The following is a 27,858-nucleotide window of genomic DNA, read 5'->3' as shown; positions in this document are numbered from 1 at the left end:
ATTTCATTGCGTGTTCGAATGAAATTTCATCCACTATCAATAATTCTTAAGATTAACCAATCGAAGAATTTCAATTTGAAATACATCAACAGGAACTCCAACTGATCACAGAACACGTATCCAAGGGAGGATGACATCAGCAGCATTTTAACACCTTTCCTCTTTTCTACACGCGCTTCTTCCTGAAAAGGAAGTCCAAGGGGGGTGGTTGCCTGATTCATTTGTCCCCCTGGGACCATGGGTACAAAGAAGGCTAGGATCCATGGCTTTGGCTTCCTGGCGACACCCAACCAGGAGGCCTGGTTTGTTAAGGTTCCTCTTTATCCCTCTCCATCGGCTGAAAAGGCACAATGGATTCATCAAAGGGATAGAGAGACTTTTCTCACATTTTTTTTCACACGGTTTCTCTTTTGTTATTCTGACATACATGTTTCTTGTGTCAACAATGTTCTTTGTTTTCGTATGATTCAAATTTCCCTACTATGTAAATACATCACAGTTTATTAGAATCAAACCGTGTTGCATTATTTATTTGTGTGTCTATATATTTTCCTTTCGGACTGATCAATCAGTATCGGTAAACTGCAGAATCAATCATTTAAAGCCAAAATACAATATGTTTAGACTATTGCTTCCTTCATGATAAATGATACTATAGACAAAAAGGGGCTATCTTGGGAACTAATTTGAGTAGGAAATCGTGAGCACCACCTGCATGCCAAATTGTTAACCACTGAATTTGATTCTAAAAAAATAAATCAATAAATATAATTTTAAACCATTTTTTGTTGTATGCATGTAGATGTCTAGGTGGATATTTCATCATAAACGCAAATGGATAGCTTTACGCGATCTTGTTTGTGTTGCCAATACATCCCATTTAAAATTAGTAGCGGTAACCCAATGCGGGCCCCGGAATAATTGCCGAGTCTGTAGCCAGGTCGCTGATTCACATGCTTTTATTTTGAAATTTGGCCTCGCCGTGGATTAGGTAACTCTCAGTGAGATGAGACAAATGTTGAGCGAGCGGATTTTGTGGCCACAGAGGCTCAGCATCACCCACCAAAGGCATACTAGCTCAACTTCTTCAGGGAATCTTTCAACCGATAAGGTAAATACTCTTGTTTTTTTTTTCCAAATCATTTATAATAAGGTAAATGTGTTTCAATTGTAACTAATGTTTAGAGTCTGCACATGTTATTAGTAGTCAAACACTGAATATATGTATATATATTTAAATCTCTTTAACAAGGTAAATACAATTACTATTCACAATTGGAGTTTTTAAAAATGTAGTTTATTCTTTGTATTTTGTAGTTTCTTTGTTGTTGCGCTGAAAATTCACTATTTTGAATAGAAATTTTGTTGTGTCATGCAGGGTTTATAGTTCCAAGTCGCTTTGTATAAAGAAGTCGAAATGAGTTAAAAGTTCACAGCAGAGTGAAATCATAAATACTATTATTATTCAGTAGAATAATACGTTTCGTTAAAAATCTATTCATTATGTGTAGAATTTTGCTTACTTACTTTTTATTATTAGTTGAATTTTGAACAAAGTGACTCCCCCTAAAACATACATTCCTGTTATTTTTTCCTTTTTTCTTTGTTTCTTTTACCTCCTAGTTTTTATCTTTGTTTTCCCGCTTTTTTCTTATTTCTCTTACATTTTATTTATTTTTTTAATTCTTTTTCTTTCTCTTAGCTATGCATTCCTTTTTCTTGCTTTTTCCTTTTTTATGATTTCATGCTTGTTTTCTTTGTTTAACTCTTTTCCATTTTTGTCTTTGTGCTTCTTTTTTCATAGCTTTTTATTTGTTTTTCTGTCCCCTTTTCCATTTATGTTTAATATATATATATATATATATATATATATATATATATATATATATATATATATATATATATATATATATATATATATATATATATATCCCAGCTTTTCCTTTTTCATATTCTTGCTAGTTTCTTCTTTTTCTTTTCTTTTTTTCTTATTTTGTTTCAATTTTCCTATTTCTGTTTTTTTCTTTTGTCTTTTTTATTATTTTTGCGGCTGCAATTTTCTTTAGGTGGGCAGAGCATGTTCGTGGGTGGGCACTGCCCACCTCTGCCCCCTGGTAACGCCCCTGCTTGGGATGCTTCAAAGTTTGAGTGTAGATGCATCATGTTTGTTCACCAATAAATGTTGCAAATTTTTGGGAAAATTTATTCAAGCCATCTCCTGTTGTTTTTGTAGTAGTACAGTAGTATATTTTAAAAAGGGATAAACCACAATCGTTTTTTACCCCTATTTAGCGCTCAAGTATCTTTGGATTTCAGCTCTTTCACACAAAAAGCATAAGCATGAATGGGATTATCTTATTTTGACTTAATGAATACCTGTAAACCTCTGGTAATTACTCCCCTTATTAACTAATATCCTCATTAAGCGATAATAAACCTTACAAACACACCTATTTACCCGCAGCAAGACAGTCTATGAAGAATTTATGTGATTTGCATAAACAAAAGCAAGGTGCTCAAAAAGATGGTATTTAATAACAAAATCATCAACAAAGTAACACGGAAATATTCAAAAACAACAAGAAAACTGTCATGAACAAACAAACAAAAAAAAACTCACAAATCAGGATTAAGCTGAAAAATTGTGATGGTAGTAAATGAAAATCACCCGACACCAAGTGCTGTCCCACATGTCCTTTTGAAGGTTGAGGCTAATTAGGGTGTGGGGTAAATGGACACACCTGTCCCAATTACAAACTGATTCGACGCCCTCCGGTGGATGGAGGTGCGCCAAACCCTAGCAACAACACAATTATTCCAGACTTTTTCATAGTTCTTTCCACACATGCAGAAAAAGGAGTCTTGTTCATTATATGTAGCAGATTAGAGATGAGACGTGACATATCAAGATGAGATCGGTCTAACAAAAAAAATCAAAAATACATTTTTTGATATGGGTTACATCGTGGGTCTCCAAATATTTGAGTCGCAGACCCCATTGGTTTGAACACTTTTGCACGGGGGCTGGAGGGAAAAAAATAACTGATTAATGTTTTTCTTTTTTATACATGCCAATAGAAAGTCTTAAATCCGATACTTCGGAAATACACGAGGAATATAGTTATCATCACCCCATCCGTTTTTCTTGTTTGCATTTACCTGCACACGTTGTGTTTCATTTTGATTATGAAGGGATCATTTCATCCAATTAGTTTTCAAACACACAAAATATACAACTCAATATCTTCATTTACACATAAAAACTTCAATTAAGAGTAACAGCAAAGTAGTATCTTCCTTTTAAAGCCCTTCATGTGATCATTTGCATTGAAAAACTCAATACCCCAGAACTATTCTATAGCATGAAATGTAATATCTTAGGATTTTTTTTTTAACTTAAAAAGCATGTACATTGAATCTTGGCCGTAAGCTGAATATAGTGAGATATTTCAATATTTTTAACGTGAATATCTAAAAAGTGATCTCCACTTTTTAGTAACGTACAGTAAATAATGAGGATTTTCATGAATCATAGTACAAATCCTCCTAGCTATTGACGCTCAAGGTATCTATGTATTACTTGTCAATAACCTCCAAGCAACTGCAAATAGTATTTGATATGCTGGTTCAATATTTGTGTTAATAGTTTTTGTTTTATTTTGCAGCCTGCAGCCTTGATTAGAATGATTCTGCACAGCTCGTGTACTTTGCATGTATTGTCATCATTACACACAATTATCTTTATTTTTGTTGGTTTATCCTAATTTGTTTTTGAAAGGAGTAAAAGAATGTTTTTCAGTATTATGCGTTCACATTCGTTAGTAAGCTACGCTACACTTTTTAAATCACAGATTATAAAATCAACACATTCATTCAAAAACAATAGAGAGAAAAAATGGTCATGTTTGGCATTGAATGTGTTCATTCAAGGCAGTTTTACACCTGAACCAACACACCACGCTAAACAAACTCAACACTGCTCTCTAGCAGCCTGAGAAAGAATTTGACTGGCATTTATTTATTTTTTAAAACTTTTGATAGTAATGACCTAGAGCAAAGTGGGCAGTTATTTGGAGTTAAATGTTATGATTCTTGTTTTTAAATAGAAAAATCATAAACGGTATTCATGTACAATGGGTACTGTAGGACAAGAATATTAAATAAACAGGCCTGCTCCAAATTGAGGAAAATCAGTTTTCCCCAAGTGTTTTAGGATCGAGTTTCAGTGTAAGTAATATTTTTATATATATTTTTTTAAATTTGTCTGGGCATGTCATTTGTTTGTTTTTACCTTGTTCCTTGCATTTCTATTTCTTGTATGGTTTTGTTTGGTTATTTCGTTGTTTTGAAAACCCTTGTTTGTTTGTTACTTTGTTCTTTTCATTTCCATTTCTGGTTTGGATCATGTGCGATTTGGTTTTGTTTGGATATTTAGTGAACCCCTAATTGTTTGTTACTTTGTTCCTGGTTTTGTTACTAAATAGCATTCTTTTTGGAGCACCCCTGCCTCGGTTTATGCTTCTCTTCACTTGGGTCCACCCGCAAACGGACTCAGTGCCGAGATTTGAATATTTTAAAAAATTCAGCGTGCGGTATTTTGTGTTATGAAATGGTTAACTCCTAAAATGCAATGATCACGACGGAAAATCACGACAGAGCCACGGACACACCACATGTCCTAAGCCAACTGATTGCTACTAATTATGTTTTTGAGTAAATAAGTGAGCTAGCTAGCAAGCAAGCAAGCAAGCATTCTGACTGATGAAGCAGTTTGGTTCAGGACTTTTATTACAAAGTTACAAAATAAGATAAAAGAGAGTATACCCTGAGCCGGACAGTTCTCTACCTCAGAAAAGGCATCGAAAAATGTCTGGCCCCTCTCTTATAGGAAGACGGCGTGGATTTGAAAAAATAGACAATGAAACTTAGATTGGCTGTCATTTTCCAGGGAGGGACTTTTTCACGAGAAACCTTTCTTTGGACTGGATCTGACTGGCTTTTGCAGCTGTTCGGATAAGACTATGGTAGACTCAAGGACACTTGGGAACATGACTCGAAAAGTACCCAATTCATGGAAACCTTGAAACATCAAATGAGTTCAGAGATATACTTCATTCAATCATGTGGATAAGCATAAGGTGCATTTATAACAACTAAATTGACCATGTAACGATGCCCTGATGAAATAATAAAACTAACATAGATGAAAGCTCATGCAATAGTGACAACATACTCAGTAACCCATTTTAATAATCAGAAAGATGTCAGTAAAAATGCTTAGCTCCTGTAAAACGTACCCATATTTTGTCCCCCAGATCGAAAATGTGCGGTATCTGGGCTGTTTTTGGAACGGAGGAGTGCCCGTCTTCTCTCTGCGCTGACGCAATGAAGATTTCGCACCGAGGACCGGATTCCTTCCGTTTTGAGAACATTAACGGTTACACCAACTGCTGTTTCGGTTTCCACCGTTTGGCCATTTTGGATCAGCTTCACGGCATGCAGCCCTTGCACATCAAGAACTTGCCTTTTCTATGGCTTTGCTACAACGGAGAGATTTACAACCATCTCACGGTAAGAATGACACTTGGAGTTTTATAGGGCCGCAACAAGCAATCGATAAGATCGATTATCAAAAGTGTTGGCAACCCATTTGATCATCGATTCGTGATAAGCATGGAGTATGTTATACAGTGGCACTGTATAACATACTCTCACTGGAATACTCCGAAGCCTCCACAGACTCCTCCGCTATGCCCAGGTATCACCAGCAGAGTGAAAGAGGAGCTGAAAGGGGGCGAACGCGGTGCTAGGAATCAAATGGACGGAACCATTTCAAGGCAGTAGGGAATTTGTGATGCTACTTTGTTCATATTCTTGTTTCGTTGTCATCATATCCAAGCCTAACTTTTCCTTTATTAAGGAAAGAGAGTTATAAAATATGCTATCACTTTTAGTGGGTTCTTTTGTTTGAAATCAGGGGTGCTTGAGAACCCCCCAAAACGAGCTGGTCACGCCTATGCTTTATCAACGTTGTGACGCCTAAAAATATTTGTTTATGGTCATATATTTTGTGTGTGTTGTTTTTTACAAGAAAAAAAATCTAATTTGATGCGTTTTCATAAAAAGTATGAGAGTGTAGGTTGACACTTTGACCACAAGAGGGCGTATGTTAGCCGTGCATGGTGTACGCTGTATGATCCAATGATCAGCCGCCATTGCGGGCGGAAGACGTGAGTACTGTTTCTTCTTTTCCTCGGAAAAAAAGAGGTCCATAAAGTTCTTTTACACAACCACAATTTAGTCATAAGTTCTTTGAACATTTTTTGACGATGCAAATTATGTTTTGATTGTCAAAATCGCCTAGTTTGAATTGCAAAAGAAAAATATTTTCGTCTTAAAAGATGGCACAAAATGGCGGTCCAGCGACCATTTAAGTATGTTTTCTAGGGTTCCCGGGCATTTCTTTTGATTTAATTAAACCTGAGTTAAAATATAAGTTCTGTCTATGTATTCTTAGCTAATGTTTATACCAATTACTGAAGGTTGAAAAAGAGTACTTGAAACGTTTTTAGTTATTGATTTATGTGTGTAAATGTGTCAAGGCTGGCAGTATTATTGTTTATAAAAAGACACATAAAATGTGAAAAATAGCACCGTTGAAACATTATTATATTTGTTAAAAACAATGGAAAAGTAACCTTAATTGTGTGAATGTATTTTGTCTTATTCTTTGTTGTCAACATGATTATGTTTATTGATTTTTTTCAGAATGAATATTATGAACAAAGTAAATCAGTTAGGACCCGTGAGTACACAAGGAGAAATGTGATATTCTGTTGAATAAAAACAAGTATCATCTGCCATTGCCAACGGAAGACGTGACTACCGTCTCGTCTTTTCCTTGAATAGAAGAGATAAACTGTCATAGGCGACGGGATAGGGCACAGCATTCCAGGGTAAAGAGAAAAGAAATATCCCAAAATATTTCCAACGTAGTGCATAAAAACTGGCTAAGTTGTAATAATAGTGCAATATTCGTGAATAGGAAAGAATAGTGCATCGTAAAAACATTGCAATGAAAATAAGTGCGATAACATTTAGCAGTAACAACAAAAAGAAAAACATCAGGTATATATTTTCAGTTTGTTACAATAGTATATATTTTCACAGTTTCATTGAGTAGCAGCAAAAAAAGAGAAAGAACCTAAACTTAGTTGCAACAGTTTTGTGTGCTAGTTCAGGGTGGTGATAGGACTGGGCAGAAGCTGTCTTTGACCCTGTTTGTCCTTGTTTTGAGGACCTGTAGCGCCTAGCAGAGGACTCCAGGGTGGGAAGTGTCTTATATAATGTTGATAGTTATGCTACGGTATCACAAGCCGGCAATGTCTCTGGACTAGGCAGAGAGCAGTCAGTGATCTTTTGGGCTGTGTTGATTACTCTCTGTAGGGTTTTTTTCTGTTCGCTGTCGTGTTCCCAGCATAGCACATGGTGATGTTGTATGCCACAATGCTTTCCACTGTGAATTTGTTGAAGGACACCAGCAGCTTCTGTTACAGGTTCTTCTTCTTGAGAACCCTGTGGATGTGGAGTCCACGGCTGCTGGACCTTCCCCACCATAGTCCTGCAGTTGGCAGACCAGGAGAGGTGGTCGAAGTTTGAAAAAGTGGACTTTTAGCACAATCTGCGTTAACAAAAAGTAGGGCTGGGGCTGTGCTTGCCTTCCTGAAGTTCTGTAGGATTTTCGGTGGTTTTGTGTAATGAAATCAATTCATACAAATAGGTACTTTCAAAAGGTTTCTATACGAAACCTTTATAAGTTTATCTTAAATCGCTTACCCTGTGGAGTGTCCTCACCTATCCCCAGGGGTACGTCTTATTTCCTTAACACTGCCCTATACAATACAGAAATTAGAATCGTTGTGTAATGAGTCCTTTTCTCATGCTGGGTGGAAGCATTGAGTCAATCTCTCGTGGTTTTGGTTCCACATTTACTGTCTCAGCAAATGCGTTACATTAAATCTCTAGCCTCAAATAAGGAGCTGCCAACATCTGCTGCAGATTTTGGGAACCTTAATGTACTTTTATCCACAGTTCCGGTGCACATGCTGTGGGTCTGCTCTATAAAGCCCTAAAACTAAATGCTGGCAGATGTCAATGCCTCAAGTCCTTGGAAAGTTATGAGGAACACGAGAGACATTCTTACATGCAGGTTATGTAACCACACAAATGTTCTAACAAGGCCGCCTTGGTTAATACAAACTTGAGCACAAAGTTGAAAAGTGGACATTCGACCCGTGTAAAGCATGCATATGCTATTGTATTTTTAATGTATCCCGTTTGCCTTTCTGGAATGGAGAATGTTCTCTTCTATGATCACAAAATTACGACTAGATGCTCCCTTGCCCAAAACTAGGAAGAATAATCTAGATTTATGAAAAGTTGATATGATCAGTATCACGGTTCATATGGTGGTTGAGCCAAGTGTGGAGAAACAGAAACAAAGAAGCAGTGAAACTTGTGGTTTATTATTCAAAAGCTGGGTCCAAAGTGACCAAACATGTGAAGTTCCAGTCCAGCCCACCAACAGAGGGTGCAATGTCTAATAGGGCACAACTGGGACTGGTAGAATTCAAGGGCAACATTGACTGACATTCATTGTCAGATCGTTGAATGTTAAGCCCAAATGTGCTCAAGACAGCCCTCGCTGCGTTTTGTAATTATTTTACCCTTGCTGTTTTATGGACTGGGTTTTTGATACCAGTTTTTCCATTCCCTTCCTCAATGGAGCATCCTTTGGTGCTTCCTTCTCCCCATTAAAGACTGTAAAATCAGACACGTGTTTCTGCATTCGGATCTTCTATGTGCAACGTAACAAAACAAAAGTTACTAAACCAACAAAAACATAGTCGGAAAATCAATGCATGAATTCATGGGCCCAGCTCAAGAACCAATCAGTGTGTCAGGGTTCAAATCATAAACCTAAGTCTTAAGTGTTTAATTTAAAAAAGGAGTTCCTATCGTAGATGTCCTTTCCCAACAGATGTTCATGCTGAGTTGTTTCCCAACATCAGGTAAGACAGACATGCACATGTACAGACATGTGCTATAAATTCACAGTATGCCAATAAATTGTGGTTCCACTTAAGCATTTTCCATTCCAATAAAACTTCTCAAGCAATGACCACCAACCAGTGTGCGCATTGCATGTAGGAATTTCAAGCACATGTTTTTGATACTTTCTGTTTGTGAATTGGAGTCTGACAAAACAACTGAGTAATTAAAAGACCCACTAATTTGATGCACCTTTCTAATCACAACATTACCAGAGATCGACAGACTATCGGGCAGGCTGATTATTTATACCGATATTTTGGAATTTGACAGATATCAGTATTGGCATTTTAATTTATCCGACGGGCTGATTATTTTGGCTCAGATGAAGCCTAACCTCCCTTTCCCTCTCGCTCTTGCTCTGCCGTTTTCTATCTCGGTCGTTAAGCACTTTGTGCCTTCTGATTCTGAAGCAGGAAGAATAACGTTAGAGTGGTGTAAACAGTGGCCACTCTGCTAACTCCTGAGTCCCGATAAGCCTTAGAATCAAGACCGCTAATAATATTGAGATTTTTTAAAGTCTATGCTAGAACAGCTTGTCTGTGATTAAGAGAGAGCGTAAAACGTGTAGTTTACTTGTTTTAGGGAAGCATGTTCAGTTGGAGACTGATATATTAGCTCTTATCAGAACATGAGTTCATCAATAAAGAATGCCTGTTTGTGATTGAGAGAGAGCATTTAAATCATGTTAAAGTGGAAGTTATGAGCTCTTATGACATAAGTTGGTCAATCATGGCTCTAAAACAGGAGCGCCCACACTTTTCAATTTGCCAGCTCTGTTGAAATGACAATGCACTTTTTGTTTTACGTTAATTTAAGTGTTAGTTGTATTGACATTTTTCATTTATTCATTATAAAAATAAAAATAAAAGTCAGGGACCTATTTAAGTTTTAGTCATGTTAGTTGAGTTGAAATTCTAATTTATTTACTGTAAAATGTTTTAGAGAGCTACTCAAAGTTTTATTTTAATTTATAACAAATGTTCTTTATTTCTTCTTGGATTAATACAATATACCGGCTCCAAATATCGGTTATCAGCCAACATTAAATACCAATAATCGGTATCAGCCCTGAAAAACTCATATCAGTCGATCCTTAAACACTACTTCACTTATTTATCCTCATGTTTTATGCCATTATTAGGTTATTATTTTGTTAGAATAAGGTAGAGGATTGATGCAGATGACAAACATTTACTACAGTGAGAATGTCATTCTGGGTACAAACTACACAATAATTCTAGCATATTTTCTTTGCGACAATTCTCCTTGTTATTATTAATCACGATGAATGGTTTGTTTTTAAACACATTTCTTTTGGGTTTGTGTGTTTACATATTAGGAAACATAAGTCAAGTCATGTTTATCTCTACAGCCCTTAATCACAAAGAGTCTCAAAAGGCTGCACAGACCAAAGATTATTGCAAACCACAGACTATTATTACACCATCCCCTGATCTAAAACTTACATGAGGGCAAGGAAAAACTTAAAAACCTCAACATGAGGAAAATGAGGTAATCCTCCTTCCAGGATGACCAGGCTGCAATGGATTTTGCAACAACAAATAATAGACAAATATTGTCAACATGAAACAAACAAACCAGGCTTGGTGGTGAAAGGGAAAATGAAACAATTACCCGACAGTGTGTAAAGTTCAAAATATCCTTTTAAAGGATACTGAACAGGTGTGTGACAATTGGACACACCTGTGCCCAGTTCAAACCTCGGTTGTGGCCCTCTGGTGGTAGGAGGTATGTCAGACCCCTACAGTTTGTTGTTTTTGTTCTTAAAAATTGTTAACTTTGCAGTTTTTGACTGTTTAATGACAAATTTTTTTTGTAAAGATGTAATGTTCAATAAAAAATATTAAAACATGTAAGATACTTTTTTAAAATAAAATGGTCTTGAGGCGTCTTCTGCTGAATCCAAGTACAACCCTTTTATTTCCATGCTTGGTGACTCAAACCGAGCGACACAACAAATCAATGATTAAATCATTAGCTGGCACTTTAAATAATTGATTCGTTGTTGCAGCCCTACCCGGAATATATGAATCTTCTGTCTTATTTCACCCATTGGTTCTGTTGGTTTTTTTCAGTTGAAGAAAGAATTTGAGTTTGAGTGCCAGACGGCAGTGGACGGTGAGGTTTTGCTGCATCTGTATGATCGTTTTGGCATCGAAAAGGCCACGTCTCTCCTGGACGGCACTTTTGCTTTTGTCCTCTTGGACACGTCGAAGAGAAGAGTTTTCCTGGGAAGAGACACGTACGGTGTACGGCCTTTGTTTCGACTTCTTACCGATGGCGGATTACTTGGTGTCAGCTCCGAAGTCAAAGGTAACGCAAAATGCTAAAACTTGCAAACATTTGTAATATGTGTTAGTGTCGGCTTGCACAATTGTGGGATTCGGACCGAGTATTTGGATGAAAAAAACAACGTTTAGCCTGCAGCTGTCCTCTTGGGCACGACCCGTAGGGGGCAGCTTCATTTTGCTCAAAGAACAAACTAATGCCAGGTGCCGTTAATCATGGGGGAATAAGAAATGCAATGGCAAAACGAAGACATTAGAGGGCAGTGTCTGTGTCATTCTCAAGCAGGATTGCTGAGAAACATGGCAAGAATTTCAAGCATTTGCAAGCACTTCACCCAAAATTCAAGCACTTTTAAATCCTTAAAATGCAAAAGAAGAATTCAAGCATTTTTAAGAATGTCAAGAAACTGTTGAAACCCTAAAAACTGTATCAAATTGTCTTTTATTGTTAAGCTGTGCATCTCAAAAGAAAAGGCAACCCAACTTTTAATCAACTTTGTCACACTATATATATATATATATATATATATATATATATATATATATATATATATATATATATTGAAAACCGCACCAAATTGAATTTTATTGTTGATCTTCAGAGTTTGTAAAATGACAATGACTCCTTTTTCTGAATTGTCAAAACAAAGAAAATAGTTCCACTTTCCACTGGAATGGTTCATGATGTGGGGGTTCAATCTCATGTATGTTTATATAAATACCTGATTTTCTTGCAGGCCTCATGGATGTGATCCCTGCCTTGGAGCCCCATGCCAGAATTCAACCTTTTCTGCCAGGATATTTTGAGGTTTTTGAACTGGAGTCCAACGGAAAAGTCAAATCCATTCAGCTGGAGCGCTTTCATCGATGCACAAATGAGCCTACCCATGCCATCTATGATCCCATTGGCAAACTGCCAACAAGTAGGAAACGGTCTTCATCGCTGATATTGTCTTATTTCCGAACTGGGCACGCTGTTCCTAGAGGGCCGCGTGTCCTGAGTGATTTTGGAGTTGATTTTTAATCTACTCAGGTCATACAAAAGATCATCTGGTAACAATCCTGGTGATTGGAATCATCTGTGTTAGAGTAGAGAAACCAACAAAATCATGCAGGACAAGAGTGCCCAGTTCTGTCTTACTTGAGACAAAAAAGAGGCTTAAATGCTATCATTGAACTGTTTAAGGTTTTCATGAAGAAACGGTGAAGGCCAACATCAGAACCCTGTTTGAGAATGCAGTCAGAAAACGTCTCATGGCCACAAGGAGGATTGGTTGTCTTCTTTCAGGTACTTAATGTACTTACAATTCTCAAGTCATATTTCTAAACCATATTTCTATGGAATGCATGATGCAAATGTGCTCTTTTAAATGGCACCATTTTGCATATGAAAAGTATTTGTTACGTTTTGAGGGTGATGGACCCATGCGGGGGAAGCGGGAACTGGAGGCTGGGGCGCACAAAAAAAAAGGAAGGTATCAATCCACAATCCCGAAACAAAACCAAACCTAAAAAAAGTCCAAATCTGGAAATGGAAATGGAAGGTGCTAAGTTACAGTGAAACTAGAAAGGAACAAACCTGCTGTGTTGGTGGAATTAAATGAAATTGAAAATTACCTGGCCATATTTGAAGTTCAAAATGTCCTTATAAAAGCTTTTGGTTAACTGGGCACAGGTGTGTGTTTATTGGATGCACCTGTGCCCAGTTCAAACCACGGTTGGGGCCCTCTGGTGGTAGGAGGAGTACCAGCCCCTAACAGGATTAATACGGGCGGAAATTGAAGAAATTAATACAGCAAGAGCAATCACTGTTTAGTTTATTATGGATTGCAAATAATAGATTGCAAGACTCCTAAATTAAGTCTGCAAAGTGGGCATTGTGTTCCATTACCCTAATGGCCCTTCGGTGCGTGACAAATTCATGACCCCTTCCTCTATCACACAATAAAACATGCAGACACACATTTTGTGCCAGAGTAGGAACGATGCGTTCAGAAAAATAATCTGAAATATTTATTCGGTGTCCCTGATTTCTAAATCACAAGCTACATTTCCATATTTGCGTATTTTTGCCATCAATACGCGCCATAAAAGCGTGGCGGAAAAGAAAATAACCCATATTGTTTTGATTCCGCCATAACACACTGATGTACTTATCAAGGCAAAATTAGTGCAATATTTGATTATTCCAAGTTTTAACTGGCTCAGGTAACAAAGCTAAATTTAGCAGCTATCAAGGTGAAGGTTCCTCAAGTACACAGGAGTTGTGCGATACGATCAAGCTACGATTGAGACTGCAGAAGCCCCAGCAGGTCATGGCTGGCTTAGTGGAACTGGGGTATATGAAAAGTTTTGTAGGGCCATAAAAAAGGTCTTCCAGATGGCTTATTCTGGTCCACCATTGCACGTCTCAGGAGAGGAAAGCAGGGCACTAGTAGCACTGTGGATAGTGTAGATGGGGCTCTGCTGACCTCAGCGTGGTACTTTGTGAAACAATGAGGAGAATACCTCAAAAACCTCCTCAACTCCACCATCACGTCTTTGTGAAAGCAGAGTCTGGGGGCTGTGAAGTTGGTTCTCGAATCTCTGAGTTTGAAGCCACCAAGGCATTGAGAAAGCTTCCCGATGGCAAGGAGTTTCACAGGCTATGGGCTGATAAAAAGAAGTGGCGGACGCAGGAGGAGAACCCCAGGTAGAAGAGTTTCTTCACTAGGATCTTCAGGATGATTGTTTTTAACGTTTACCTGGAGTCCATTAAGAGCTTCCTGACAGAGCTCCTTTATTTCTCCAGGTGGCACAGCGCACTATAGAGTGTGGTGTTTTTTCATTATCAGTTGGCAAACTGAGTCCAGTGGGGGGTTATATGGAGTCGATGATTTTAGCTTTAGCTAAATGATTCAAAAGCAACATTTATCGCCAAAACTGTAAATGTTTTTCCTCCTCAAAATTAAGAGTTTAAATCATATTTTTTTTTACATACCTTTATGTCCTATCAATTGTTTTAAAGGCAATTAAAGGGAAAAAAATTTAATCCAAGAACATTGATATTTTCAATAATTTTGATCAGTTCAAAATATTTTTTCGTGACAATGGTTAGTCGTTAACATAAGTCGTTAACACAAGTAGTGGAAAGCTATTATTGATGGCATTGACTGAAATTTTTAAAGTAACCAAAATTTATAATAAAGTGTCCTACACATCCGTTTCATGTATAGATGGACATTTGAGAATGTATTCAGAAAATGTTGTTCTGAAAAGAGAGTCACAAGTGTGTGGTTTTCAGGAGGTTTGGATTCCAGTTTGGTTGCTGCTACGTTGGTAAAGCTAGCAAAAGAAAGTGGTGTGCAATACCCCATTCAAACTTTTTCCGTTGGCTCAGAGGACAGCCCTGACATCTTAGCAGCTCGCAAGGTAAGCATTTTTCACAAATGAGTGCCAATTGTTGAAGATTTTTTTGTGGTTGCTCATACGTACCGTATCTTTTAGAGGCAAACGAAGATGTTTGTGTTTTTAAGGTCGCAGCATACATCGGCACTGAACACCACGAGGTGAACTTCACTCCGGAAATCGGGATTCAGGCTGTGGAGAAAGTCATTGTAAGTCTAGAGACTTATGACATCACCACCATTCGAGCATCTGTTGGTGAGTCGAAACACAACATCAAATACTTATTTGTGCGTCATTTTTCACGTCGCAGCGTTTATGCAAAATCGTTTTGACACAGAAAATAAGCAGCGATGTTTGGTGAGGCAAGGTCAGATTAATTTGATTGGGAGAGCAAAAAAGCAATATATAAACTGTAGCATGAAAAAATATACGCTTTATCAACCCTTAACTAAAGAAGGAAGTCTTTGCAACTAGGAAAAATGACTGGGTGGCTTGTGTGCTAAATCACAATCCTTGGTCTCACTATCGGCCTCTGCCATGAGGCAAAATAATTGCTTGCCTCACTATGCATTTGCAGACGCTAATCACAGCACTATGTCACATACTAATCGTATTAATGATACTCATGACGTGACAATTGAGTGATTTGGAAGAAGACATTCAAAAATTGTGAAGTTGAATGAGGGAGAACTTTATAGCCTTTTCATATATTCCCAATTGTTTATTTTCCCAGACTGCACGTCAAAGAAAAGAACACATCCTTTAACTACAATAAAGAAGCTGTATTTATTCTAGGTTCCTCATATCACTTCGAATTGCTAAATTTGATATAATTTAGTGTATAATAGTATATGGGGGAATGACTACTTCATGTCATTTCTGTTGGGAGTAATTCATCAATTTTAAAATACATTTCAATTTTGTTTTTTTGTGGCACTTATTTTGTATTGTACATTTGAGAAAAATAATCAGAAATGACACCTTAACGTAGATTATGTTCAGTTGTTTTTGAATAAATGAATGAAACTTTTATTTCAAACATAAAATAACAAAGCAAAAACAAAACAACAAATCAAAGAAATAAAATAAAACACACGAACAATGTTATCGTACATGTTCGAAAGGGAGTAGGAAGAAGCATATACTTATTAAATCCTACCACCAGACTTCATTAACAATTGCATCCCACATCTAGATTTCCTGTGTATTTACATGTAAAAAGCTAACTTATGAATATACATATTTACCGTATTTTCCGCACTATAAGGCGCACCGGGTTACAGGGCGCACCCCGGAAAAATAGTTTTTGGTTCTATTTTTGACATACATAAGACGCACCGGATTATAAGGCGCTACAATGGGAACGTGGACAAAACAGTCAGATAGTTCAGTCCAACTTATTACCCCCTTAACATTCCCAAAGCTTGCAAAGACGCAAATACGTGTCGAGAACACATGCGGATGCGGTGTCCGTACGATGTCACTCAAATGCATCGTTCCATCATTCGGAAGGTTAAAGTCTTGGGATTCAAGAAATGCCAAACATTCCTTAGTTTCTATTTTCTTTTTCGCTCGCAACTTTACTGTGCATATGACAATAAACACTTGGAATTGAGTTTAATTTAAAAATAGACACTCCATTCCATCCATTATCTGCACCGCTTATCACAGAAACATCGAGTTCAGTCTGAAACAAGATACAGGGACAATATAAAACCCGGAGTAGCTCACCGAAGTCGTTGTGTTCATAATAATGTGCAGCCAATGTCCTCTTATATCCGTGAGGGTAGTAAATCCAGGAGAATAAAATATTTACAAATACAGAATAGAAAAAAATGCTTTCTGTATGCCGTCAGCCACGTGCTATACGCGTTCATCTTTTTCGGCCAATTGCAGGCTTTGTTTTGCCGTTTAAGCCAATGCCAGCCTGTAAATGATAAAAAGGATCCGCCCCTTGACCTCCGAATAACTTTAGCCAATAGTGATCGATTCAACTGATGATTGACACGTCTTTTTTGGCCAATTGCAGGCTTTGTTTTGCCGTTCAAGCCAATGCCAGCCTGTAAATGATAAAAATGATCCTCCCCTTGACCTCCGAATAACTTTAGCCAATAGTGATCCATTCAAATGATGATTGACACATTGGTTAGCCAATGAAACGCCGGTGAATAAATCCCAGCATACACTGCGGACTACTTGGCGTTCGGGGGAAAATCTAGTCGGCGGCGGCAAGTTGGTTGCAAGACTTTGCGAATTAATTTTGTTCCATAAATAAGGCGCACTGTATTATAAGGCGCATGGTCAGCTTTTGAAAAAAATAAAGGCTTTTAGGTGCTCCTCATAGTGCGGAAAATACGGTACATTGGCTCTCTTCAATATTATCATTATCATCATCACCATCACTACTTACATCAGTTATTTTACCATCATTATTATCCTTATTGCTATTTCCATACGTTTTCAGCATATTGAATAATTAGAGTATCTATTATGATAACTCATGGGTACTCATGGTGAAACTGACTGCTATGTGATGTGTGTTGTGCGGCATACAAGTATCTTTGGACCTGGTACCTTAGGGGGTCTGCCCCCTGGCAGCAGGACCACCATTCTTGAGTGTCCTGATCCGTGCATTCAAAAGACAAGGTACGGGAGCTTGAGCCAGATGCCTCCAGCATCATGCTCCCACTTGTCTGCCCTAACTCTGAGATGTGGAGAATATGTCTGTTTTGTGTTCTTTTTAAGATGTATATCTATGTGATTGTATCCCCATTTATTTTTTTTTTTTGTTTTTCACCTTCCTCACCAATTTCTTTATTAATCTCATAGCTTTTTGTTTATAAATATAGGTGATGGATTGGCAAAATACGATGGTGACAGTTGTATAATAACAATGTTCAACAATAGCAATAAGCATAGACATATAGTTGATAATGATAATGACAATGATAACAATGACAAAATAGTCCCGATAGTCGTTTGATCAGTTGAAAGGTTTTTTGCACCTGTCCAATTTCAACTGAATACAATTTTTAGTGTTATCATCACGTTATGAATTTATTTAGCACATCACAGCTAGCCCCTGTCAACCCTGCATCACTAATTTACAGTTTAGAACTAAGACAAGCGAAGGACTGCGATATGAAAATGATCCAGCAGAGAGCAGTGTTGCATAGCAAAACAACACAGGGCATGAAGGCCACGTTTTAAATATGGAAACAAAAATTATATTAAAGTGCAACAAATTCAGTATTGGAGAAGAAATGTTTTGCAGAATGAGTTTGTGATTCCTAACCTTAGTTTAGGTAACGTATTATTGTTTTTTCTATATATCTTTTCGCACCCTTTTAGCCAAAAAAGAACAAACATTAGATTAGACAGTATTTTTTCTTATTTTTTGCTTGTTGGGAAGAAAAAATAAAACAAGAATAAAAACTGGATCAAAGTGTGGGAAGTAAAACGTTGAAAACATTGTTTTTAGATAAAAATGAACATTCTACCAATTCAAGTTAAGTCAAGTCATTTTTATTTGTATAGCCCTTAATCACAAAGAGTCTCAAAGGGCTGCACAGGTTATTGCACAGACTATTATTTCAGACTATTATTACACCATCCCTTGATCTGAAACCAACATGAGGGCAAGGAAAAACTCAAAAACCTCAACATGAGGAAAATGAAGAAACCTTGAGAAGGGACCGCACAAGTGGTAATCCCCCTTTCAGGATGACCAGGCTGTAATGGATGTTGCAATCACAAATAATACAGAGATATCGTCAACCAAAAATATAGGTTATTCGTTTGCTATAGAGTAGAAGTGTGTTTTAAGCTTAGATTTAAACATTTCCACTGAGGTTGCAGACCGGATCTCAGGGGGAAGAGCATTCCACAGCACCGGTGCCCGGATGGAAAAGCGCTCTTGAACCTGCGGAACACTTCTTGGCTCTTGGGATCACCAGTAGACCAGCGCTTTCAGACCGAAGGCAGTGAGTTATAATCTCCGCATCCAACGGAGACAGCATAGGACGAATTTTAGCAATGTTGCGAAGATGGAAGAAAGCGGTTCCAGTAATTTTATTCACGTGTGTTTGAAAGGACAGATCGGGGTCAAATATGACACCTACATTTTTAACTGAGTCACTCTGTGTGATGTGACATTTGTCAATGTTCACAGCAGTTTTTGAGAATAAGTCACGGCATTTAGATGGACCAATAACTAACATTTCGGTCTTTTCAGAGTTAAGACGCAAGAAATCGAGTGACATCCACTCTTTTATCTCAGTGAGGCAAGCCTCCAAATTTCCTCAATTTAGTCTGGCAGATTCCTCCAATGGAAGATATAGTTGAGTGTCATCTGCGTAGCAATGGAAACTGATATTATACTTGCTAATAATGTCACCTAATGGAAGCATGTAAATGCTGAAAAGAAGGGGGCCAAGTACTGAACCCTGCGGAACACCACAGGTAACACTAAAGGGCTCAGATGTCATTTTGCCATGTTTAAGACAGTGCGTCCTATCTGAGAGGTAGGATCTGAACATTGAGAGAACGGTTCCTGAGAGACCAATCCATTTTTCCAACCATTCTAGTAAGATATTATGGTCCACAGTGTCAAAAGCACCAATAATCATTTTATATATAATAGTTTATTTTAAACAATCACAACTCTACTTTTAGCCTTTCTTTGTTGTTACAAAATGAAATGACATTAAAAATAGGTAAAACAAATTGCCCTGACTAAAAGGTGGAGCAACATGAAGGTACAGTCAGCAGTGGCGGTCGTTATGTCACTGACTTCAGTTTTGCTGGTGATATTGCCGGACTGGCATAAAAAGATCAGGAACTCAGATCTGGTCAATCAACTGACCAATTATGGGATGAAAATCAGCACGGAAAGAAACTAAAGTAATAACCAACAACCCTTGAGGTATCACAACAAACATCACCATCAACCCCCACCAAGAGCTTGAACCTGTAACGAAATCTAAATATCTTGAAGCTGTCATATCAGAGGAGGGGTCAGATCCAGAAATCATGGCCTGGGTAGCTCAAATTGCAGCCGCACTATTCAGATTTAAACCATTCACGGGGTACAAAAACATATTAGATAATTAAAAAAAAACAGACTCATACAAGCGCTGGTTGGAGACGTGAACTCTCTCAGCAAAGATGGAATGTTGTGATTGGCGGTGGACCCAAACACAAAGTATCAGGAACCATGGCAAGGTGCTTAAAAAGGTAGTATTTAAGAACAAAATCATCCACAAAGTAACAAATAGTCAACAAAAAATTAATTATCCAAACCAGAAAAAAACAACCTCACAAACCAGGATAAAACTGGATACCGTGAGCTGGTGATAAGGATTGTGATAATTAATTATAACCTGACAAAACAAGCTGTCAGGGCAGTACTTTTATACTGGGTCGTTAATGAGAGTCAGTTGTGGAAGTTTGAAGGCATGTGTGGGTATCTCCAGTCCCATTGTCTGTTGGCGCCCTATGGTAAACGCTGGCATGCTGGATCATGACATGGAAAGGGAAATCCAGGCCATGGAGATGCCATGTTACAGAAAACCTCAGCCCATGTGACAAACTAAACAGTTCGCAACACCATCATGGGGCACAATGGACACTACGAAGAACCGTTGTCAACTGTGAACAGACAAAAACTTCAGTGGTATGGTCACATCACAAGATCATCAGAACCAGCCAAGATCCTTCTCGAGAGCACAGTCGAAAGGGGCAAAAGAAAGAGTGGGCCCACAACATTTTGGAAATTGTACAATGTGTCTCTCTGTCCCTCTAGCGTTCCCTTACCTTATTTGGGCACTCACTTCCTGGCTATAATTTCCTACCCACACTTGTTGTCCCTTTTCCTGATTTCCTTCCTGTCACATCTCTGTCACTCCACTATCTAAACACCCTTTTTCCGCAGTTCGATGCTAGTTTGTAGTCTATCTTTTTGTCCCAAGCTCTCTTGTCACAGCCTAGTTTTTCTCAGTGTATCGAAACTTTGACACCTTTCCTGACCACGAGTACCACCCACCGAAGTCAATTTACCGGACCACTGGCCCCTTGCCTGCCTTTTGTACATTGATTGTTGCCTCACTCTTGATTTCCCGTGTACAGATCCCTTTCTGAATAAAGACATCCATTGCTGCACTAGTCTGTTTCTGCGCTACCCGAGTGGGTCCTTGACACTGTGACTATGTTAGTCATGGCCATTGAACCGACAACTCCGCCGGGCAAACTCGTTGGAGTATTGTGCCTTGATTACTCATGGCAGCTCCAATGTGTCAACATTGAAGTCACTTCATCACACATGAGCCACGTCATGTACATTGCTTAACTCAAGCATTCTTTTCGGTTCACACGGGATTTTTGAGGTGATGGTGCCACATTGTTTTATAAACGTGTAGTTCTTTTAAAACACTAAATGTAGCATCTTTTTGCGTCAAATCAAAACAATCTATGTTAAAGGGAATACCGAACACTTCACTGCCAACACAACTATAATTAGCTCAGGTGGGGTGCATCATTTGAGGTGTCCTTAAAAAGTTGAAAATTAAATATTTGTGCTTTATCTACACTGGGCCTATCTGCATTCCTCTTACTTTTAGCAAAGCTATTCCAGGATTGGCAATACATCAGGAAGCAGGAAAGGGGTGTGGAGAGTGATTTCATGCTTGATCTCAGTTTTTTTTTGTTAGTGTATCCTGAAAATGATAAACGTAAGAAAAGGCCTGATTCAAATACAGTCTAAAGGCCAGCCCATACCCCAAAGAGATGAAAAAAGAAGAGTTTATTAGTACTTGAGGAATGAGCTGACTGAGGGCTGCGGTCATGACTTAAAGCCAGGAGATGTGTAGCAAAATTTCAAGTTGCAGACGCCACCTTTCGGTCAATCATTTGTTCTGTTTTAACTATCTAACACGTGCAAATAATTTTGCTCAGGATGCCAGGGTCGTGAGTTATTATGTCTATTATTATTGTGCACAGTTATCTTTGCTCACTGTTAGTTGTTTAGACTGGTATTTCCCACTGCTGATCCTTATTTTGACTGGTATGCACTCTTAGTCAATCATGTTGATGTTGTTTGATTTTCACATCCCTTAGGGCCGATCTGCTTTTTTAACCTAGATGATTTAATAAAAAGAAAGGGCTTGGGGAAGACCCTTTGAGAACCGGTTGGAATTTCTTCTCTGAGGGCTAGCTCTTCTCCTGTTCTCCTGGCAGGTTAAAACTCCATTCAGGTCTTTTCTCTTTATTCAAAGTGTCTTATTCATAAGGTGATGTCGCGGTACAGTGAAACCGTGTGTGGGAAAATGTCTCCACCGACATTTATGACAGTGATCAACTTACATAAAATGTTATAATGCATGTTATAATTATGTGCCGGACTACTAGTAATGTATTAAGTCTCCCTTATCTCCCGTTGTAGGAATGTACTTGGTTTCTGAATATATTCGCAAGAACACCGACAGCGTGGTGATCTTCTCTGGTGAAGGCTCAGATGAGCTCACCCAAGGGTACATGTACTTCCACAAGGTAAGAATTGTATTTGTTTGTTTCCTTCCCATGTACTACTTCTGTTTTTGAAGCTGTTCTATATTTTCTGATGACAGAGATACATGTAACTAAGCTGTTGCTTATATGCAACGAGGACAAGAACAATGAGCATCAGGATGTTCTGTCCCAGGAATAAATTGTTCCAAAATTGTTAATGCATGAAAAGAAAAATCAATAAATTGCATAAAAGATTTGAGACTGAAGCAATAATAGTATGTGGATTAAATGAATACATTCTTTTTGTAGGCCCCAAACCCTAAAGAAGGTGCAGAAGAGAGCATTCGATTGCTGAATGAGCTCTACCTCTTTGACAATCTGCGAGCTGATCGCACCACAGCTGCACATGGGTAACGTTTTGCTTCACTGCACCTTTAAAGGAAGAGTGTGTATAATTTAGTGCCTCCTATTGTAAAAAAAAAAAACCATCATTCATTACAAATAAAATATTGATTTAAATAAACCAAAATAACACATAACTAGGGCAGCACGGCGGCGCAGTGGTTAGCGCTTGTGCGGCACAGTTCATGTCATGGGAACCTGTCGTGGGTTCAAATCCAGCTCCGGACTTCCTGTGTGGAGTTTGTATGTTCTCCCCGTGCTTGCGTGGGTTTCCTCCGGGGACTCCGGTTTCCTCCCACATTCCAAAAACATGCATTTCAGGTGAATTGGCCGGTCCGAATTGTCCCTAGGTGTGAATGAGCGAATGAGTTGTCTGTCCCTGTGTGCCCTGCGATTGGCTGGCAACCAGTTCAGGGTGTCCCCTGCCCACTGCCCGGAGATGGCTGGGATGGGCTCCAGCCCCCCGCGACCCTAATGAGGATAAGCGGTACGGCTGATGAGAGATGAGAGAGTGAACACATAACTATGCATCACTTTAATGACTGTAACTTCTGAACTAAAAGGTCCACCCCAAAGATAATATTTTTCATATATGAGGCGCACTGGACTACAAGGTGCCTAGCATTAATACTACAGTAAGAGCTAGGGTCTAATTTAGAAAAAAATAAACACATTTAAACGATAATTATGGTTGATTAAATTATCATCAAGATCCGGTTTCACCACTAAAATTAATTTTCCCACAAACAATTACCCTGTTAACCACAAGAGGGTACAAAAAAAAAACACGTAATGTGCTTCTTAAAGGCAGAACAGTTACCGTTTACAGTGTCACATACCTGTCAGCTTATAAGTTTTTTGATCATGTCAAATTTTCCATTGGAAAGGATGCTGCTTGCTCTAGCCTTTCAACCTTTGTGTGTTTTATATTTCAGGCTTGAGCTCAGAGTACCTTTCCTGGACCACAGACTGACAGCATACTACTTGTCCGTGCCTGAGGAAATGAGAAATCCCAGGGTCTGTTCTTTCCTACAATTTAATTTAATAAACACTATTTCACGCTTGTCTCGATGACCCTCCTATCACATCTCTCCCACTTTACTATTCAAACACTGTGTTTCCTCGGCTCGGTGCTAATTTGTTATGTATTATCATGTCCTAAGCTCTCTGGTCACAGCCTTTCCTGACCACGCCAAAGCCTTGGATAGGGATGATGCAGTTGTGGCCTGTGCAGTCCTTTGAGACATTTTGTGATTGAGGGTGTCGCAAAAAAACGGGACTTGACTATTTGATAGGTATATTTGAGTAAAAACGTCTTTTTAAAATTTATTCACAGAATGGAGTAGAGAAATTTCTTTTGAGGGACTCATTCAACGGTCAGAATCTGATCCCTGATGAGATCCTGTGGAGGAGGAAAGAAGCCTTCAGTGATGGTGTCATGTCTGTTAAGAAATCCTGGTACATCTTTCTTGAAGAATACATTGCAACTATGGTAGGTGCCAAGTTTCAAGGGAACCTTGCTTGTAATTAGGGCTGCAACAACAAATCAATACATTCGATTATTTAAAGCTTTGGCAAATTTCATCATCGATTGGTTTTGTTGCGCAATTTATGTGTCTAAATTACACTAGAAGTATCGCAGGCAAGCCCAAAGGACAGCCAACTGACTAGATTAGTTTCATTATTGATCTGCAAATGAGTTAAACTCTGAATGAACAGTTCAGTAAAGACTATTCACATGGTAATGTGAAGAAACTAATGTTTTTCTTTTTCCAAAAATCAGATTCATCAATTCATAAAACTATTAGTAATGGATTGATTCGCCTATTGTTTAAGATAAACTTAGATTGCATCTCTAGTTGTAATGGCATATATGCTTGATATCCGGCGTCTCAAACTCAAATGGGGCCCTCCGAAGCTAGGGTCTAGGTGAGGTTGAGACAAATGGGGTTTTCCACAAAAAGGTATGCTCTAAACATTCCACTCATCCTAAAAATTGTTTTCTTTATTCCCTACACAATAAGACCTCCCCCCCAAAAAAAGAAAAACAATCAATCGGTAATAGGTTAATCCATAATCTGAGAGCGTATAATTCAGAGCCTCATAGTGGTCCAAAAAAAAAAAGGTCATTTATTAAAAAAACACACAGCACTGCTCCCTGCACTTTTAAGTGACAGGAAGTGTACTATTTGAAATGGAGGCAACTTTGATTAGAAGTAGTGTTTTGGTTAAAACTCTGGTTTCAAATTCTATCATTAGACACCATTTTCAAGGCAAATGTGTGACCCTCATTCATCATTTTGACTGATAAACAGACCGGACCTAAAACATTCTTTTATTACATTTCTCTCATTTTCGTGTCTTCTACAATCCAGAAATGTTCTCTCCCCATGTAAACAGATGATCCAAATAGTCCAATTTTAATTGGTCTATTTGTTTTGCGTGTAAACATATCCTGTTTTTACCAATAATAGGGACCAACTTCTGAATAAATATTTGTTGTTTGGTTTTCTGGTATAGGTGAGTGATGAGCAGATGGTGAACGCCTGCAAGATATTCCCTCACAACACTCCGCGTACCAAAGAAGCGTACTACTTCCGAAAGATATTTGAGAAACATTACCCGGGCCACGCTGAGCTTCTTCCCCATTTCTGGATGCCGCGCTGGATTGATGCCAGCGACCCCTCCGCTCGCACTTTGGCCTTCTACAAATTAAACATTGACTATTAAAAATGGCACGCTCGCTCCGTATACTTCCAGTTTTAATCTTTCTCAAGTTAACCTGATAGAAAACAAATCACTTCTGAGATGATATCCATACTGCAGGCCAGGTCATCACCTGTTACTGTTTTTCTCATGAGAAATATACATGTTTGGTGCGGTTTCGGAGGATTCTGGTCAGCATTAATTTTAGTCCTGCTCTTTCCAAATTTGAGCTGCACATGGCCGTTGCAAAAAGTTATTTCATTCTCACTGACAATTTGGATCACATAGTCCTTTGTATGTTACATAGTACAGGGGATATGTATTGGACCGTGTATATGAGCTCCAGAACCAGAAACCAATATATGAGATTTGGGTTTACATGTGACATCATGAGATCTTTATTTTGACTGATGATCGTCTAAATATTGGCTATTGATTGAAAAGGAATAGGAACAGGGTCCCACATTCATCACAGTTGAGATTGAATTTATTGATCCCCTTAGGGAAATTCACTTCCGCCAGCTGTACGGTAGGGAAATCACAGGCTTTCGATTACAAAAACAGCAGAATGACAAACTTATATGACAGTGGGACAATGAGACTGATTGGATAGGTCAGCGGGGCCTGTTCTCCAGAAGGTTAACGGCAGAAGGAATCAGGCTTTTCCCAAAGCGGTCCTTCCTGAATCTTATTGTCCTGTATCTGTGCCCTGACGTTAGTGGGTGAGAGAGTGGTGTCCTGGACCATTGTGTTCGCCAGTTGTCGTGAGTTATTGTAATATTCCCAATATAGAGCCTGCCTACCTATTCCTTTTATCAGTACCAGAATCATAAATCACAATCGGGAAGGGATGATGAATGCATCGTCAACAACACTCTCCCTAAATTTTGCATTTTCACAATCTCGCAGATCATTTTACTTCTCATGGGAAAAGAGCTGCCGAATGTAGGCGTACACATACAATATATGATGTTCCTAAATTACAAACTGATTTCACTTAATACCGTTTTTCTATATCAGGGTAGATTATTGTCTGGTGTATTATCTGTCTTTTTTGGGGGGAACAATCTAAGAAGTTCCAGTCTTGGTTTCGGGCAAAAAAAAAATCACAATCCCATTTGTTAGGATATTTATCATAGTTATTATTATCGACAAAGTTATTATTATTAAGCAACTTGATCTTTATTGTTGAATCAATTAAAGATTCAAAATACCATTTGAAAGTATCAATCATTAAGTTAGAGTAGTTTTTTTTAGTACAAGATCATTTTCATTTGACTTATAATGGAATCTAGCATGCACGCTTAGCTCTTTATTGACCATTTACAATTATGTTCTTGTGAATGTTAGTGCAGCATCATTGTTTGAGGTTAATATGCAGACTTTTCTCATCCATTTGGGGGAAAATTTGAGATCTCAGAGTCACAGTTTATATTTAAAAATCGGCTTACGGCAGGAGTCATAAAAGCTGTAAAAGATTTGGATTAAGCTACAGCTTAAATATAACACGAAATGGAAATCGATTGTTATCCCATAAAATGAAACTCAAATATGCAAATTTTCAAAGACTCCACTCCATAACAGTGAATTTAGCACAAAAATAAAGGATTAGAAAATTGAATTTGATACGTAAAGGATTAAATATTTTTCAAATTTAGTTTTTTGGTGTGATTGAATTAGAAAAAGGAATTCCATTTGGATCGGTTCTGAAAATGTAAAGGTCCTGTAACTCTAGCTCTTTAAAACTTCCGATGATGTTTGTGTTGGCATTATATTTGTGTTACATCATTATGTTCCAAATAAAACCTGGAAAACAGTACATCGTGTTCATTGTGGCATAGTGGTCACAGTTATGAGCGAAATGAAAATGGAAAAATAAAAACCAGCACAGACCAAAGACCCAATTTTCGAGGGAAAACGATGCTCATCTTAATAAAGAATACGTTTGTGGTCTTTGTTATTTGGCTTCACATTGCAGTCTTGACCTAGCAATATGACATGAAGTTTGCACAAAAGTGGAATAAAAAAAAATCAAGCTAAGTGAGTAAGTGCATCTTGATCTGGTCTGATCGAATCTGTTGCACGTTTGCCAAGCCAGGATAAAGAGGCGTGGCAACGTCAAGCTAAATGGACATATTTGGGGAAATGCACGATCACCGCAATATTTTGAAAGTGTTTGCTGGGGAGCTGTGACGTCATTAAAGGAACACAAGACAACTTTGCGTCCAAATATTTTGCAACGTATTTGCAATTCTAGCAGGGAGGGACACAACATGTTCTGTGCCTCATTGAAAATAAAATTTGCTCTTGGAATACCTTTTATTTCAAAATGCCCTAATTCATCCCAACATTTATTGGATCAAACCTAAAAAAAAGGTGTTGAGAAGCTGGGCCAGGACTTATTCACATTATCAGCTATTCACACTCCTCAAGAATT

General features: G+C 38.2%; 1 protein-coding gene across 1 annotated transcript; it reads left to right on the top strand.

The window, feature by feature from the left end:
* The first annotated feature begins 984 nt into the window (after positions 1 to 984).
* Positions 985 to 27,237, top strand: asns (asparagine synthetase). The gene is made up of 12 exons (XM_088326001.1): positions 985 to 1,111; positions 5,316 to 5,571; positions 11,211 to 11,448; positions 12,161 to 12,346; positions 12,610 to 12,711; positions 14,707 to 14,834; positions 14,939 to 15,065; positions 22,249 to 22,355; positions 22,623 to 22,723; positions 23,651 to 23,732; positions 24,052 to 24,207; positions 25,236 to 27,237. The coding sequence occupies exons 2-12, from the start codon at positions 5,323 to 5,325 to the stop codon at positions 25,443 to 25,445; spliced, it is 1,686 nt and encodes a 561-aa protein (XP_088182127.1). The 5' UTR covers positions 985 to 1,111; positions 5,316 to 5,322; the 3' UTR covers positions 25,446 to 27,237.
* The last annotated feature ends 621 nt before the right edge of the window (positions 27,238 to 27,858 follow it).

This window comes from Urocampus carinirostris, chromosome 2 (assembly GCF_059441175.1).
Source record: "Urocampus carinirostris isolate Australia breed hairy pipefish chromosome 2, RoL_Ucar_1.0, whole genome shotgun sequence".
Classification (NCBI taxonomy): domain Eukaryota; kingdom Metazoa; phylum Chordata; class Actinopteri; order Syngnathiformes; family Syngnathidae; genus Urocampus; species Urocampus carinirostris.
The sequence above is the reverse complement of the archived record's forward strand: the minus strand, read 5'-3'. Positions and strand labels throughout refer to the sequence as shown.

What these genes read in the sequence shown, in the direction of transcription:
- asns (XM_088326001.1), top strand. Translation starts at nt 5,323, where the DNA reads ATGTGCGGTATCTGGGCTGTTTTTGGAACGGAGGAGTGCCCGTCTTCT. An exon ending in AGATTTACAACCATCTCACG is followed by an intron (nt 5,572 to 11,210) that starts GTAAGAATGACA and finishes GGTTTTTTTCAG; the next exon opens with TTGAAGAAAGAATTTGAGTT. An exon ending in GATTGGTTGTCTTCTTTCAG is followed by an intron (nt 12,712 to 14,706) that starts GTACTTAATGTA and finishes TGTGGTTTTCAG; the next exon opens with GAGGTTTGGATTCCAGTTTG.